The sequence below is a fragment of the Narcine bancroftii genome, chromosome 1 (genome assembly GCF_036971445.1).
Source record: "Narcine bancroftii isolate sNarBan1 chromosome 1, sNarBan1.hap1, whole genome shotgun sequence".
In the NCBI taxonomy this organism is placed as follows: domain Eukaryota; kingdom Metazoa; phylum Chordata; class Chondrichthyes; order Torpediniformes; family Narcinidae; genus Narcine; species Narcine bancroftii.
Genome location: NC_091469.1, coordinates 225,564,773 through 225,583,002, shown reverse-complemented (window position 1 = coordinate 225,583,002; position 18,230 = coordinate 225,564,773). Strand labels below are relative to the sequence as shown.

General features: G+C 37.9%; 1 protein-coding gene across 3 annotated transcripts in view; it reads left to right on the top strand.

Annotated features, from left to right (window-relative positions):
• Positions 1-17,064, top strand: part of chd1 (chromodomain helicase DNA binding protein 1) — a 196,369-nt gene extending 179,305 nt beyond the window's left edge. For all 3 annotated transcript variants that reach the window (XM_069892317.1, XM_069892325.1, XM_069892309.1), the window contains 6 exons: positions 124-246; positions 9,264-9,442; positions 12,652-12,751; positions 14,166-14,217; positions 14,376-14,592; positions 15,257-17,064. In XM_069892317.1, coding sequence (XP_069748418.1) covers positions 124-246; positions 9,264-9,442; positions 12,652-12,751; positions 14,166-14,217; positions 14,376-14,592; positions 15,257-15,641 — 1,056 coding nt within the window. In that variant the 3' untranslated portion in view covers positions 15,642-17,064. The remainder of the gene's footprint in view (positions 1-123; positions 247-9,263; positions 9,443-12,651; positions 12,752-14,165; positions 14,218-14,375; positions 14,593-15,256) is intronic.
• The last annotated feature ends 1,166 nt before the right edge of the window (positions 17,065-18,230 follow it).

Sequence of the window (18,230 nt, the reverse complement as noted above, 5' to 3'; positions counted from 1 at the left end):
AAGTACAATGATAATGGCTATCACTAATTGTTCTTCACTTAATGCTGAGAAATGTCCTGCGGTTTCCTTGTGATTTCCCTTGGGCTTAATGCTGCCACTAATGAGTAATTCTGTTTGATGTAGATAATCGATGAGGTGAAGGAGAAGCCAAAAAAGACCGATGCCCTGGTGAATTTTCCTGCAAGCAGTGATCCAGTTCCTATCACAGAAGAGTCAGAAGAACTTGATCAAAATACATTTAGTATTGTAAGTACAAATGAGGTTGACTGTAGAGTGTTTGTTAAAGCTATTAATTCTTTGAAGTTCCAACTCGAAGACATTCTTCTGCTTTAATTCTCTTACCCAAACTGTTTTTGTCTAATCTGTTGCTGTTAAGCTGAAGATTAATTTAATTGCATTTCTAGTTGTAGCTAGCAAGTGGAGCACACTTTTCAATTTGCATAATAAGATGTACAAATCTTTGAAGATAGAAGGGTAAGTTAATGAGACCTTAAAAATAATATAATTAAATATTTTTACAAAAACAAGGCTGTTGGGCCAATCCTAATTGGCATCGGTGCACCAACATTGCAGAGGCTGCAGGTAGAAAGTTGGTATGACAAAGTTGAATTATACAGAGACCTAAACAAAGCTGAGAAGGTAAAAGGACAGGTGAAAGGAGTACTTATTGGAGTGATGCTGTCAGCAATCTTAATACCAGAGGACACAAGAAAAATTAGAAAGGGAGGGGAGGTGGAAGTTTTGTTTTTGTTTGGCTAGATGTTAAAGTCTGGAATTCATTCCATGCAAATGTGATGGAAGATGGTTTGAAAGTGAATTGGAATGTACTTATTAAAAGAAAAACACCCAGAAGCTTTGGGAACTGACCAGTGCACAGAGACTGCATAGCTTGAAGAGATGCCAAAATCAGCACTCTGATTCTGATATTGCCTGTCAGGGTAGAAATTATTTGTCTTTCAACATTTGCTGAATCCTTGGAGCATTTCAAGCCTGAGCATCTGCCCTTAAATCAAGTTGTGTTTTGAAAATTGTAGCTGGTTTTAGATACCTGCATCCAAAAGGACACCATTTAAGATTACAAAATACAGGACTTGATGAACTCCAGTATTATCTATCTTATAAAAGCAGCATTATGGGCCATAGAGATTGAATTATCTAATTTCATATACTTGTTTATCTTAGTGAAAGGAAGGAAATGTGCACCTCCCAAAAAAAATCAAGTGTAACCTAATGGAAATTTGTCATTAGAACCATCGAACATCACAGCACATAAACAGGCCCCTTCAACCCTTCTAGTCTGTGCTGAGCCATTTTTTTTTTACATAGTCCCACTGACCTACACCTAGTCCATAGCCCTCCTATCCATGTTCCTAAATGTTAAAATTGAGCCAATATTCACCACCTCAGTTGGCAGCTTGTTCCACACTCCCTCCACCCTGTGAAGAAGTTCCCCCTAAACTTTTTCCCATTTCATTCTTAACCCATGTCCTCTGGTTTGTATCTCACCTATTCCCAGTGGAAAAAGCCTACCTATATTTATTCTGCCTAGAGCAAAAACACAATACTGGGCAAACTCAGTAGGTCAAGCAATATTCTTTATATAGCAAAGGTAAAAATAAATAACTGACCCTTTGGGCTTGAGCCTTTCATCAAGGGATGGGAAAATGTTGGCGGATGTTCAAACAAGAGAGTGGAGGAGGGAGGTGTGTTTGCAAAGGCAGGAGGTGATAGGTGGGAAGGAAGGGAGAGGACAGCAGCGTTCCAGGGGAGCGGGGATAGCTAGGTGAATAGAGAGGGAAGGGAGGGAGGAGAAAGGGGAAGGGAAGGGGGATGGGATAAGAAGAGAAAAGGTTATAGAAACCGGAAAAGTTGATGTTAATGCCATCTGACTAGAGAGTGCTCAGATAGAAAATAAGGTGTTGTTCCTCCAATTTGTGAGTGGTCTTGGTGGGATAATATGTAAGGACATGGACAGACATGTGAGTGTGGGAGTGTGACACAAAACTGAAATGGTTGGCTACTGGGAGGTGTCTGTCACTGGTGCGAAGGTGCTCAGCGAAGCAATCTCCCAATCTGTGCCCTGTCTCTGTGATGTAGAGAAAGCCAAAAATGGAGCAACGAATGCAGTAAATCAGTCCTGCGCATACTTCATTGAAAGACCTGTTTCGGCCCTTGACTGTGGTGAGGCAGGAGGTGTGGGAGCAAGTATGGCACCTCCTGTGGCCACAGAGGAAGGTACCCGGGGGAGGGGGCAATTGGTGGGGAGGGACGTGCACAAGGGAGACAAGGAGGAAGAGGTCCCTACGGAAGGCAGAGGAGAGGGGAAAGTGTGTCTTGTAGCATGATCCTGTTGTAAGTGCTGGATATTCCGGAGGATAATGTGTTGGACGTGGAGGCTGGTGAGGTGGTAAGTGAGGATAAGGAGGATTCTATGTTCGTTGCATCTGGGGCAGAGGGGGCCAGGGTAAATGAGCGGGAACTGGAGGAGATGCAGGTGAGGGCTGAATTGATGGTGGTGATGGAGAAGCCACTTTTGTGGAAGAGGGCAGGCGTTTTGGAAGATCTGGACTAGAAGACCTCATCTTGGGAACAGATGAAGCAGAGACAGAGAAATTGAGAGAAGGGGATAGAATCCTTGCGGGGACAGGATGTGAGGAAATGTAGTCCTGGTAGTCGTGGGAATTAGTGGGTTTGTAATATATGTTTAGGAAAAGCTTGTCTCCTGAGATGGAGACAGGGAGATTCAGGAAGGGAAGAGTGTTATCGAAGATGCATCAGGTGAGTTTGAGATGAGGGTGGAAGTTGGATGAAGTTGACAAGCTCATCACGGGTACGTGAGGCAGCCCCGATGTAGTCGTCGTTGTACCGGAGGTATATCACAAAAAGGCTGGCACAGCTGGGACCCATGCCAATACCTATGGTTACTCCTTTGCTTTGGAAGAAGTGAGACAAGTTAAAGGGTAAGTTGTTTAAAGTGAGAACAAGTTTGCCAGGCGGAGGAGAGTGGTGGAAGAGGGTGATTTTTTCGGGTCTCTGGTCCAGAAAGAACCAAGACCTTCTGTATGGAGGATGGAGGTATAAAGGGATTGGGCATCCATCATGAAGATGAGGTGATCCTGTTTGGGGAATCTGAAGTCATTAAAGAAAGGGAGGGCATGTAAGGTATCGCGGATGTAGGAGGAGAGGGGTTGGACCGGGGAGAAATTATAGAGTCAAGGTAAGATGAAACTAGTGCAGTGGGACAAGAACAAGCAGAAACCATGGGTCTACCGTAATGGTTGGGTTTGTGTATCCAGGGTAGAGGAAGAAACGAGCAGTGCAGAGATGGGAGACAATGAGGTTGACGGTCATGGGAGGGAGGTGACCAGAGGTGATGAAGTTGGATGTAGTGTTGGAGTCAGTGGCTTGATGTGCCATGCTGGGGTCCACTGGGAGGGTTAGGTTAGGAGGAGGTGTCTGAGAGAGACTCTGTCTATCCCCCTCAATTTTAAATACCTCTATCAAATCTCCCCTCATTCTTTTACATTCCAGGAAATAAAGTCCAAACCTGTTTAAACTTACCTTGTAACTAAGTTCCTGATGTCCAGTAATATCCTTGTAAATCCCTGCACTCTTTCTATCTTATTGATATCTTTCCTGTAGTTAGTTGACCAAAACTACACACAATACTCCAAATATGGCCTCACCAATGTCTTATACAACTTCAGGATAATATGCCAACTCCTATACTCTGATTTATGAAGGCCAATATGCCAAAAGCTCTCTTTACAACCCTATCTACCTGTGACACCACTATCAGGGATTAATGTATCTGTATACCCAGAAGCCTCTGTACTACCTCATTTCTCAATGCCCTACCATTTACCATGTATATCTTTTTTTTTGGTTTATCCTTCCAAGATGCAACTCCTCACACTTGTATGCATTAAATTCATTATTCCATTTTTAAGCCCATTTTCCAGCTGGTCCAGGTCCCTCTGCAAGCTTTGAAAACCTTCTTCACTGTCCACAATACCTCCAATCTTAGTGTCATCTGCAAACTTACTATCCATTTTACCACATTATCATCCATATCATTGATATAGATGACAAACAACAAAGGTCCCTGCACCGATCCCTGGAGGCACACCACTAGTCACAGGCCTCCAGTCTGAAAAGCAAACATCTACCACTACTCTCTGGCTTCTTCCATTCATCCGTTGTGGAATCCAGTTCACTACTCCACTATGAATACCTAGTGTACGAACCTCCCTTGTGGAAGCTTGTCAACGGCCTTACTAAAGTCCATGTCGACAACATCCAGAGCCTTTCCTTTATCACCTTTCCTGGTGGGATCCTCAAAAAACTCAAAAGAAGATTAGTTAAACACGACCTACCATGCACAAAACCATGTTGACTATCCCTAATCAGTCCATGGCTATCCAAATAATTGTATATCCGATCTCTTAGAACACCTTCCAATAATTGACCTACTGCTGATGTCAGGCTAACTGGCCTGTTATTTCCATGGTTACTTTTAGATTCTTTTTTTAAACAACAGAACAACATGAGCTATCCTCCAATCCTCCGGCAGTACACCCATGACTAAGGACATTTTAAATATTTCTGCCAGAGCCCCTGCAATATCTACAGTAGCCTCCCTCAATGTCCAAGGGAATATCTTGTCAGGCCCTGGGGGTTTATCTACCCTTTTTTGCTTTAAGACAGCAAGCACTTCCTCCTTTTTAATCTGTAAAGATTCCATGACCTCTCTGCTTATTTTCCTTACTTCCCATAACTCTGTGTCCATTTTCTGAGTGAATACTGATTTTTAAAATAATTTAAGATCTCTCCCATTTTTTTGGCTACATGCTCATCTGACCACTCTGATCTTCAAGGTGACTAGTTTTGTCCATTACTATCCTTTTCTTCTTAATATACCTGTAGAAACCATTAAGATTTTCCTTCACATTGTCTGCCAAAGCAATCCCATGTTTTCTTTTAGCCTTCCTGATATCTTTCTTGAGGTTTTTCTTGTATTTTTTATACTCCTCCAGTACCTCATTTCCTCCATGTTTGCCTATACCTGCTAAATACCTTCCAAACCAGATCCCCAATGTCTCTTGAAAACCAAGGTTCCCTATGGTTGCTAACGTTGCCTTTAATTCTGACAGAAACATTCAAATTGTACTCTCAAAGTTTCACCTTTGAAGTCTCCCACTTAGCTTGCACATCCTTACCCGTAAACATTTTATCCCAGTATATGCATTCTGGAACCTTTCTCTTTTCCTCAAAATTGGCCTTTCTCCAATTTAGAATCTCAACACGTGGCCCAGACCAATCCTTTTCCATAATTAACTTGAAATTATTGGCAGTATGATCACTGGTTCCCTACACGTAATTCTGTCACCTGTCTTGTCTTGTTCCCTAATAGGAGATCCAGTATTATACACTCTCTAGTTGAAACCTCTATATATTAGAAAACTTTCCTGAACACATTCTTGGATGCATTTCCTTCCTGATCAACGACACTGATTTTTATTAAGTGTCAAATAACTCCCAGTTTGGCACCATTTACTTCATTGCAAATAGACCCTTTGAACTTCCATTAAAATTAACTCCAGAATAATCCAACAGAGATCAATGAAAACTTTAAGGAATTCTATAAGCAATTATACTGAACTGAGAACGAAGGGAAAGAAAACAAAATAGATGAGTTTCTAGCTAAAATTTAACTACCGAAATTGCAAGAGGAGCAAAACAAATTGATAAAACCATTTGAAATAGAGGAGATACAAGATGTATTTAAAAAGCTACCGAACAATAAAACACCTGGGAAGGACGGACTCCCAATAGAATTCTATAAAACATTTAAAGAGTTACTAATTCCTCCTCTCCTGGAAGTAATGAACCAGATAGAAAAAACACAAAACTTGCCAGATTCATGTAAAACAGCAATAATTACAGTAATACCAAAGACGGGGAAAGATCCACTAACACCTGCTCGGTGTAGACCAATATCTCGACTTAACTCAGATTATAAGATAATAGCAAAACTATTAGCAAACAGATTGGCCGACTGTGTACCAAAAGTAGTAAAACTAGATCAAACTGGATTTATTAAGAAAAGACGAACAACGGACAATGTTTGTAAGTTCATTAACTTATTAATCCATGCAGTACAAGGAAGTAAGACGCCAACAGTTGCTGTTGCTTTAGACACAGAGAAAGCCTTTGACAGGATAGAATGGAATTATAGATTCAAAGTATTACAGAAGTTCAACCTACCAGAGAAATATATTAATTGGATTAAAGCATTATATAAGGGTCCAATAGCGAAGGTGACAGTAAATGGATATATATCGAATCAATTTAAATTAAGCAGGTCAACTAGGCAGGGATGTCCATTATCCCCCTCACTGTTTGCTTTAGCAATAGAAACACTGGCAGAACTGATGAGAACAGAAAATAAAATAAAAGGGATAAAAATAAAAGAGAGGGAATATAAAATCAATCTCTTTGCAGATGACATCATAGAATACTTAACAGAACCAGAACCAGAATTATCAATTAAAGAATTACATAAGAAATTAAAGGAATATGAGAAATATCGGGGTACAAGGTCAACGCAAATAAAAGTGAAGCGATGCCAATTTCACAAAGTTTAAAAAAGAATCACCATTTAAATGGCAAACACAAGCAATCTGATACCTAGGTATTAGACTAGATAATAATCTAGGCCATTTATACAAATTAAATTATCAGCCATTAATGAAGAAACTACAAGATGACTTAGAACATTGGAAAGATTTACCACTAACACTGATAGGAAGGCTAAATTGCATTAAAATGAATATCTTCCCAAGGATACAATACCTATTTCAATCGTTACCAATTCCCTTAACAGAGAAATTCTTTGAGCTAAAACAAACAATAAGGAAATTTTTGTGGAAAGGGGGTGGGGGGGGGGGGGAACCTAGGATAGTGCTAGATAAATTAACAGAATGGTACAAACAAGGTGGTTTGCAGCTGCCAAACTTTAAGAATTATTATAGAGCAGCACAATTAAGATATCTATCAGATTTTTATCAAACAAGGGAAAAACCAGATTGAACCAGGATAGAGCTAGATAAAATAGGGGAGAAGGTACCAGAACATATACTTTATAAGTGGGATGAAAAACTGGTGCAATATAAAAGTTCACCAGTACTGCACCATCTGCTCAACATTTGGAAGAAGATTCACGTAGAAAAAAACCAAATTACCAACTACCAAAATTACTATTGATTCAAAATCAACTAATCCCTTTCACAATAGATAACCTTTCCTTTAGAGAATGGGAGAGAAAAGGGATTAAAAGAATAGAAATTTGTTTTTTTGGGAAATAATTTATTATCATTTGAACAAATGAAGTACGAATATGGAATAACTCACGGTACAATGTTTGCATGCTATCAACTGAAAATTTACTTAAAGGACAAATTTGGAAGCAGACTGAGGTTACCAGAAGGAAGGAGCTTTGAATATGTGATTACAGACACAATGATAATTAAAAGATTTATAACAAACATGTACATCAGCTGCGAGAAAGAAAATGATGAAATAAGCTATAAACCCAAACAAAAGTGGGAACAAGATCTAAACATAAAGATAAAAAATGAAATATAGGAAAAGCTATGCTCTGGATCTATGAGAAATACAATAAATACGAGGTTATGCATGATACAATATAATTGGTTACACAGTCTATATGTCACGCCCCAAAAGTTAAATAAATGGGACCCAACAGTCTCAGATAGATGTTTTTGCTATAAGAAGGAAATGGGAACAACAGTACATGCAATTTGAACATGTGAGAAAATGGAAAAGTTTTGGGAAGATCTAAATCAGGTATTAAATAAAATCACAAAAAGCAACATACCAAAAAATCCAGAGATCTTTCTTCTAAGTAATATAAGAAGTCAAGAATGAAGCCTCAAACTGGATGAAGCGCAAAAAAGATATATTATGATAGCCTTAGCTGTAGCAAAAAAATGTATAATGTCAACTTGGAAATCAGAAGAGAGCCTGAGAGTACAGCAATGGTACATAGAAATGAATAAATGTATTCCATTGGAAAAAATAACATATAATTTAAAAACTAAAGTCACATTATTTGAACAAATTTGGGAACCGTACATGGAACACAACAGAGAGGGCCTACCGCAGACCTCCACCCCCTAAAATGATAGAATGAGAAGAAGACTAAATGAACTGACGCAGTGTGTAGCAGTAGATGACACAATTTTCTTGTTTATTTTCATTGTGTGATGACATTGTTTAATGGGTTTATTGTATTGTATATGTTGAACGTTTAATGGGTTTGGAGGGAGGAGGGAGGGAAGGGAGGGAGGAAAAGGGGAGAAAATGACACTGTGTATATTCAAGAGGGAAATGTTTATGTGTATTTTGATTAATATGGTTCATAGTGTGAAATTTTTTTTAAATTTAAAAATTAACTCCAGAAAACTTTTTACCAACTGGTAAAGCACTAGTTCTCATTTGATATGATTTTCATCTTGTGGCTATCAGCTCATATCAAACACCAGATCAAACCTGTCTGATCGCTTTTACATTTGTTACATGAAAGTGAATGGATGTTTTAAAGGTAGCAATTGACATTGCATAGAATCATGCAACACATGGCCTTTTGGCCCAAGTGTTCAAAAATGTATCCTTATATACTAAATCTCTTGGAACATAAAGTACAAAACAATGCAGCACAGTACAGGCCCTTCAGCCCATGATGTTGTACTGACCTATATAAACCTACTCCACAACAATCTAATCTTTTCCTACCTCACACACATAGCTGTCTATTTTTCTTGCCTCCATGTGCCTATCTAAGAGTTTTCAATGTCTGCTGTACCAGCCTCCATCACCACCTTCAGCCATGCATTCCAGGCACCCACCACTCTCTGTGTGTAAAAAAAAATCAAACATATCTTTGATAAATTTTCCTCCACTCACCTTAAACAGATATCTTCTGGTACTTGTTATTGTCGCTTCGGAAAAACCTGCTGGCTGTCCATCCTATCTATGCCCTTCATAACCTTATATATCTCCATTAAGCCATCTCTCATCATTCCTTGCTGTTTTGGCACAGCCCATGTTTTTCTTTTGCATGGCAATTTAAGAGCTCATATAGATACTTAAATATTATTAAGGATCACTTACTCCAACCCATTATATTTGTAGTTTAAAAATGAACAAGATTGCAAATAACTCTTGCTTTTGTTTTTCAGTGTAAAGAGAGAATGAGACCTGTTAAGGCAGCTTTAAAACAGTTGGACAGGCCAGAGAAGGGGCTTTCAGAAAAAGAACAACTTGAGCACACCAGGCAGTGCTTGATTAAAATTGGAGACCACATCACCGAATGTTTGAAAGAATATTCAAACCCAGAACAAATCAAACAATGGAGAAAGTAAGCAATTTTTAAACACTTTTTCACCTTCATGATCTAAAAACATAGATAGGGAATGGTGAACGTGGCTGGCCTCTGTCAAAGACAACAGCATTGAAGGTACACACAATGTATCGTAAACCTATGAGACAGCATCTAAATGGATAAAATCACATTTAGTTAAAATAGCACCAATCAAAATAATGTCAAAACCTGTTCTCTGGAGGGGGAATTGGAGTTCTGAAAGAGATTGACATGTGGAGTGATTGCAGAGCTTTTGTACTAAAGGAAAGGCTCATTTATTTTTTAATGAAGTGCTATTTATGTGCACTTTTAAAATCTGGAAATATGCTCATGTATTGATAAAGGATGCTCACTGTTCATATGTGGATTGTTCTTTGAATGAATTTTAAATAGAAATCAATAATTGGAACATCAAGTAGAGTTTTAAAAATCAAATTTAAATGTTTGACCTGTATGAAATGAGATTGACTCCTCTTGTACGATTCTTTTGATGGAAACTTATACAGGTAATTATGGGAAAAAATTAATAACATAGTGGAAAAGTCTATTTCATGGTGCTGAAATAGAATGTCAGTGAAAGCATTTGTCCTGATCATGGATATCCCATAACCACCCCTCGCAGCAACCATTGTCTATTTTTCCCCAGATCCCCTTTCTTCATTTTCATGGGATAAGTGACACAAAATTTGATGCATTTTCTTTTTAGATTCTCAATGACGATCAAGCATTCTGTCCTCTTGGGCGTAAAATTAAACCCTAACCCAGTAACGGCCAATTTTAATCCGAACCAAGCAAAAAGATTTAAACAATTATTTTTGTACTCAATCCTACACCACCAAGGTCAGGCTTTGGGTTGGATAGCCAGGTTTACTTGGACTCCTAGACTGGACTAAGTCAGCAGAAATGTCTTGACATTATTGACTGTATTGCAAGGGGATAGGGAATGAGCAGAGACAAACAGCCAAATTTGATCAAGACAGCAAGAATGTTTTATTTAAACATATGCAACTATACTCTCTATACTGTAAAGCAAAATAGGGCATCTGATTATTTAAATGCAATACAACTACAGCTCTCAGTTGATGTGCCAAAGGACAAACAAAATTGTTCTTTCCTCAAAAGAAGTAAAACTCGAAAGTCTTCAGACACTGTGGTTAGCAAAGATAAAGATACATAACCAATATTTCAGGCTTGAGCCCTTCTTTAAAGTATGGAAGAATGTCGACAGGCACTCGAACAAAATGGTGGGGAGAGGGGAGGAACATGGTCCCAAAGGCAGGAGGTAATAAGTGGAGAAGGGAGGGCAGCAAGCAGGGGGAGGAGGGATGGCTAGGTGAATAGAGAAGGGGTTGGGGGGAGAGCTGAGGTAAAGGAAGATGGAGGAAGGGAAAATGGAGAGTAGATGAGCAGAAACCAGAGAAGTCAATATTAATAGCATCCGGCTGGAAAATCAGGTGTTGTTCTTCCAATTTATGGGTCGTCTTGGTGGGATGTACATGAGGCCATGGGCAGACATATGAATGTGGGAGTAGAATGCAGAACTGAAATGGTAGGCAACTGCAGTCCCTGCCACTGGTGTGGGCAGAGCGAAGGTGCTCAATGAAGCGATCTCCCAGTCTGCATCCAGTCTCTCCAATGTCGAGAAGGCCACAAAGGGAGAACCAGATACACAAGTGAAGCATTGATACACAGGTGAAACATTGCTTCACTTGAAAAGACTGTTTGGGGCCCTGAGGGTAGAGAAGTTGGCACAAGTGTGGGACTTCCTGCAATAACTGAGAAAGTATTGTTCTTTCCTTGACCTTGGGAGCATCATGGATCAGCTTGCATACACCAGTTGCCAATCATCAGGCAATGTTCTGTTGTGATCCTCTGGTCTGGCCAAATCAATTATGGCTTCGTCAAAGTGATTTGCACAGCAAAATATTGCATCCAGTTCCTCGAGTCTTGCTGTGCCAGTGTGCGAAGGACTTTTCAGGTGCATTCAGTGAACCAGAGTCCCAGGTAAAATGCAGGTAGCTAGTGGACCACAGGAACTATATATGCAGACATGAATGTGTACAGCATTCACTAGAGCAGCTATACTGAAAAACCTTTTTTGGGGCTATGGTCCCCTTAAGACTCTGCTTCTTGGCCCCCTTCCCTGTGAAGCAGTCAAGTTTTGGTTTCTTCCATTCTCTCCTACCGACACCTTAGAAATGTATAAAATATTTGTTACGTGAGGTGAAAACAAGGCTTCTATTTAAATGTGCTGTTTTCCCCAGGCTCTATGTTAATAGAAACATACTTTTTTAAGAAAAAAACAAAGATCATAGCATTAATTTGACCCATGCCTGGAGGCTATTTTTTCCACTCCTGGGCCATGATACATTATGGTCCTATTCCATTGTGCTCAGGACAAATAGCCAAGCTCTACAAAGCACCCTTTGCTCTCTCCAATTGTACATTGGCCCTAACACCAGAGAGCCGCTTCCTCTTTTATCAGTTCATTAGCTTCAACCTTTTCAAAACACTGTAAATTGTGCTCTAGTAACTGGAAATATTGCTGAAAATCCTTATAAGTGAGAAAAAGTGTTCATCCAATAATACAGTCTGAATTTGAGTTGAGCTCCCTTGGAATACTGAGTTTTCGTTAATTCCCAAATCAATAGCATTTAAATGTTTGCACTTGCAGGATTTAATTAGTCACTGATAGATGACACTAGCAATAAAGTTGATTGATAGCAATGATCCTGTCTCTTCCCCCCCCACCCCCTCCAGTGCTTGCAGCCCCAAGGACCCTAGATAAGTCAGGTTATTTGCCCTTGTTGGGAGTGGGGTTTATCCTAGGTAAAGACAATCTTTTATTTTTCTTATTCTTTTTCTTCTTGCTTCTTGGGAGGTGGGAGGGTCCTCTTATTTTGTTCTTCTTTCTTTTATCTTTTTCTCCCTTTGATTCAACATGGACATTGAATTTGCATTTTTGTAGTATTATTGTAATGTTTCTTTCTTTATAATAATTGAATCTTCTTTATTCTCACTTTCTTTGATCGATAACTATTATTTTGATATTACTGATATTCTTTTTGATTATTCTTCATTTTGACTGCATGTTGATTGGACATTCTCAAAATAAAATATTCAAAAACAAATTTCATGACTTGTTCATGACCATTGATTCTGATTGTTATATTTTAACAATATGCAATTCTGTTTTTTATTTCTAGAAATCTCTGGATCTTTGTGTCAAAGTTCACAGAATTTGATGCAAGAAAGCTGCATAAACTCTACAAGCATGCAATTAAGAAACGGCTGGAGAATTCTAGGGTAGGAATGAATACATCAATGCCCGTATAAAAATAATTTGACAAAATGATTAAAGTAAATGTCATAATCATGGTCATTCAGCACACAGGTTACCTGCCAATTACACTAATCCCATTTTATTCTCCCCATATTCGCTTGTGTATTTGCATAATTTATCAGTCCTTTATTCTCTCTTGCATACTTTGTTAAAATTGTTGGTTGATTTTACTCTATTCACCTTTTTTTTTCTGCTTGATTAAGTTTAACGACCCTAAATAAAAGTTTGCTGCGGAATCACAAGAAAATGGAAACAGGAGGCCACCTAGCTGCTCAAGCTTGCTTCTCATTTAACATGATCGTGATCTGTGCCAGTTTTCCATCACTTTCAAATAATTCCATATCTTTCAAATATTTATTTCTCTCTATCCTAATTATCTAATGAAATGACTTCTAACACCCTCTGGGTCAGAGAATTCCAAAAGATTATACCACTCTCAATCCTTCCTCATTACACAGTCTTACAAATTGAACTTTCCATTGTTGAAAATAAATTTCACTGTAGGTCATCTTCAGGTAATTTAAAAAATAAAGGCTAACCGTTTTAAACTGGGGCAAACTTTCTCATGCCAGGTTGTTTTGAGCCAGAAGAGTGGATCTCTTAAAACCAAGTAAAAGTTGAACAATTCTCATGGGAAATTACTTAAATTCAAGAGTTCTTTAGAGACTTAACCCATTTTTTAAAAATTAAAATGATCAGAAACCTTGCAAAATCAAGCACATTTTTCATTTGAATTTTATAATTTCCCTAGTTTATGGAATATTGTTTAATTTTGCATTGAAATATAGGTAACTAGTCCTTGCAAAATTACTTTTCAAAACAATGGACAGTCAACCAAAGAGAATCTGCAATTAGTATTGACATTTTTAAGGTTTTGGTGGTTGTAGCAATCAAGTGCATCCATTAACTCTTGAAATTGGTAGCATTGTTCGTTGACATTATTCAGCCCTTTTTTCAGTATGTATTTCTGACCTTTTCTATTTGTATTTCAAACTTCCCTTTGCATCTTTATTTCATAACAATCATTGGTTTAATATAATTTGGATCATATTCTACAGGTTGTTTTTCTATTTTTGTCACCTTTGTGTGATACTAGATGACAAAACTGTCAGTATGGTAATACTCCTACGTTGTCAGTCTCCTCACATATCTCAATCCTTGGGTGGATTTGTGGATCATTGGAAATGCCATGTTTGAGGTTGTAGTGCCACAGCTGAAACATACTGACATCATTAACTTCTGAATTTTAATGAAAGATGAGCAATTTCAGTGTTAACTTTTTTAAGCTTAAGATCCTTCTAAGATTGAACTGTTAAAGGAACCTCTCCACTGTAAACAGCATTCAATCTTTGTGCTTCATGCGTTTTGTGTCTGCAGCATAATGAACAACACAGCAGTACCCTTAGCACTCAACACGCCAAACACACAGGTAAGGCCAGAAACTTTTTTAATTCCGCTTCTCTGAAATCTTAAGTTAATTGACAGCTTCTAGTGAAAGTTCAGGATGATTTTCAGATATTTCATGATACAAAGAATGGGTTGTGAATGGGCAAGAAATTGAGTGAATGATTTTTTTTTATTAAACAGAATATGAAAAATCCAAGGAGAACTCTCATAATGATGACAGCAGTCGGGACAGTCATTCATCTGAACGACACCATTCGTCTCATTATCACGACCATCACAGAGATCGACGTCATGGTGATTCCTATCGGAAAAGTGATTCCTCGAGAAAGAGACTGTATTCCTCATTTAGCAATGGCAAAGACCATCGGGACAGAGATCATTACAGATCTGAGAGCAGGTACACAAAGCACCTTCATAGTTCAAAAGATGTCATTTTGGTTCTAGAATACTTGAGCTTTGTTGGATCTTTATTAATACAATGTTTTTGTCAGTGGCAAGGTACAAATTGCAAGACAAATGTGCGGATTTGGTGTTTGAAAGTTAGTCAATATATTGCTTGAGAATAAAAGATGGCAACTATCTCGAGATAGAAAAGGAAGGCACTCAGCTCAGTATTATCTGTCTCAAATGTTTATTGGATTTTTAAGATGCACTAATCTTGCCCTCAACCCCATCGTCTAGCAAGGCATTCTGCAACAATCCTATGCAACAATTTTCCTAACCATTTTAAATCTATGAAGTGTCTTCACCAATCCCATTAAGTAATTTATAATTGGAGAAGGTTTCAGCCAATGCAGACCAAGAAGTCATCCCATCTCATATTTCTTATCCTTTTCACCTGAAGAATCTATTGTTTGATAAAGAAATTGCACTTTCAAAGAGTCGTTCATAGTTTTGAGGCAACAATATCTTGAATTACTTTACTCACCATGAGATTCAAAGGAAACCTGAGAAACAATTATTCATAGGTGCTACATATCAAGTAAATATTGCTTGATTGAGAAATATATATCCATTTACATGAACTTAAAAATAAACCCTGATCTCTTCTAATTTTACAGGTATCACATTGAAAACAAACATAGAAAACTTGATGATCACAGAAGTCGTGATCACCGAACCGGTCCAGAGGCCAGCTCAAAGGATAGTCGCTCACACACTGACCACAGATCTCACTCGGATCACCGTTCGAGTTCAGAGCATCGATCTCATTCAGATCACCGGTCCAGTTCAGAATACTCAGGCCATCACAAGTCCTCCAGGGATTACAGATACCACTCAGACTGGCCAGTGGACCACAGGCCATCTGGTAGTGGTCCAAGATCTCCCTTGGATCAGAGATCCCCATATGACTCTAGATCACCATTGGAACATAGATCCCCCCTTGAATACTCCTCTGATCACAAAAGTACCCCAGAACACATCTGGAATAGCCGTAAAACATAACGACACGTGATGCCACGTCTTCACCCAATGCAGCCATAAAAAAGTGAACACAATAAATGCCTTATGTGACTTAAACATGCAGACCAGAGCTGCTTCTCGAGCAGTAATATTGTTACTCCTCCTTACAAGTTGCAAGGTTGTTATCTCAAGAAGAAAATATTTTTGTATTGAGGTTAATGCTGCACTGTGCTTCGACTCTGTGGCCTAATTTGTTCCTGTTTTTTTAAATTCAAAAATGGACGTTTACTACTGCATATATTAGAACACTGCCCCAAACACACTGGATCGTAGAATTCATTCTTCTCAGACATGGAGAGCTTCATCCTCATCAACCTGAATTATGTTTTGAACAACAAATTTAAATCCACGCAAGTATGTTTTAATAAGATTATGCAGGAACTTAGGAACAGAGTAAAAATTTAGACTGTTCTAAAGGCAGAGGACTCTAGTTCACCTCCCAAAGTTATTTGTAACGAGTCTGTTTACATTTTACACTGCGACCACATTGCCCAGTTCTTGGCAAGCTTGAATATTTAAATTCTGTACTTACAACTGTAAAATATTTTGTCAATCAATTGTAATGCCTTTGAAAATATACGATTGTAAATTATTGTAAATTTAGTGGATCGAATCTGAGCTTTTTTTCTTCTCAGGCTTTTTTTGACTACTTTCCTTTCCCCACCAACTCAGGCCTTCACATCATGAGTATAAAATCCATGTAATACAGTTTTTAATGAATTATCATTGATGAAATTGCTGTGTAGAATGTAAAATGAGAAAGGGAAGATCAATTCCGTTATATTTAGTCCCGTAGTACTTTTTTTTAAATTGATAACTTGTATTAGAAATTGTGTTTATTTACGTTAAAACTCAGTGTGATTATTGTAGTAACTAAATAGGAGAAATTCCTTAAAAAAAATTCAGATTATAGTTTGAGATACATTTTATAAACAGAGTAACTTTTCCTGCATCCCATGGTTCCATCTACAAGAACAATAAAATAAGGTGAATTTGATATAACACCTTCCCTATTCTTTCCCTGTTAAAATAGGCAATAATAAGAAATGTGCTATGCAGTCAGATGAATTTCCAACATATTGGTGAACTGGGGAAACTCTATGGTGTTATAATACACACCGATGTAAATATTTGCTATATATTACAAAGTAAATTTACCAAGAATGTGTGAATTCCTGACATCTTTTTCACCATGAAAGAAAAATGTCAGATTTGTATAAACCAACAAATCCATTACCAGTCTTTTCCCATTCCCTTTGTTTCTCCAGAAAGAATCACAGACTTTTTAATAAAGTAATTTTGTAACTCTCCCTTGCAAATGTGTGGTTTAACTTTGGAAAGATGTTTACAGCTATGCCAAGTGATGAGTGGGTGGATGATGTAGCTGTGAATAAATTACTCAAAATGATCTGCTAATAAGATGTAAATAGTTTGTATGTGCACATACTGGGGGGGGAAAAAAACTGATCTAAACCATACAGTCTCATGTTTCCCAGCCCTAAGATACTGACAATACATTGAAATACATTTTCAATGCATTTATTTACATAACAAAGTTCTGCAAAATACATCCAAAGTGTCAATGAGGGCTAGAGGAATTGTATCCTATTATATAAGCTATAATCACAGAATTCAATCGAAGTATTGACTATTAAAATCATTTTTTAATCTCAGAGTGTTGAAAACATCTTGTGGATACCAGAGCAATTCTAGACTCGTTTTCTTTCAAAGTTTATACATCAATAATTATGTTGAGGTAAAATTGCAGTTTTTAGGAAAACAAAAGCCATTTATGTTTTCTAAATCCTTTAAGCTTTGAAATAATGTAGATTACTCAAACTTGCAATATAATATTTAATTGGCAACAACTGAATTTATTTTAAAATTGAAGTAAATTTACAAAAATATTAAGTTAAAAGTATTCTTTCCTTTTTTTGGTGAAAGCGTCCTTTATATAGCAAAGGTAAAAATACATAATCAACGTTGCAGGCTTGAGCCCTTCATCAATACTTTGATGAAACACTTTGAGTTTCTCCAACATAGTGTTACTTCAACCATGCTGTCTGCAGATTTTCGTGTCTTACTTCTACACCTAAAGTGTGAAGTGGTTCATTTTGGTAGGTTACATTGGAAAGTAGAATACAATGTTAATGGGAGGACTCAGAGCAGTGTTGTCAAACTGAGACCATGGGGTCCACGACATATGACACTCAAAGCTGCTGCACAGGTTGATAGTGTTAAGAAAGCATATAGTGTGTTTGTCTTCATTAACTGCGATCAAGTTCAAAAGCAGTTCTATAATGTTAGTTATACAAGACCTTAGTTAGACCCTACTTGGAATGTTATGTTCAGTGCTGCTTACGTCATTCCTAGAAGGATTTGGATGCTATAGGGAGGGTCCAGAGGATGTTGGCTGGATTGGAGAACATGCCTAATGAGGATACGTTGAGTGAACTTGATATTTTCTCCTTGGAGTGACAGAGGATGAGTGGTGATCTGTTAGTGCTGTTATCAGGCTGTATAAGTTGATCAAATTGAAAATCACAGCAAACCAGGCACTGATCTTTAGCT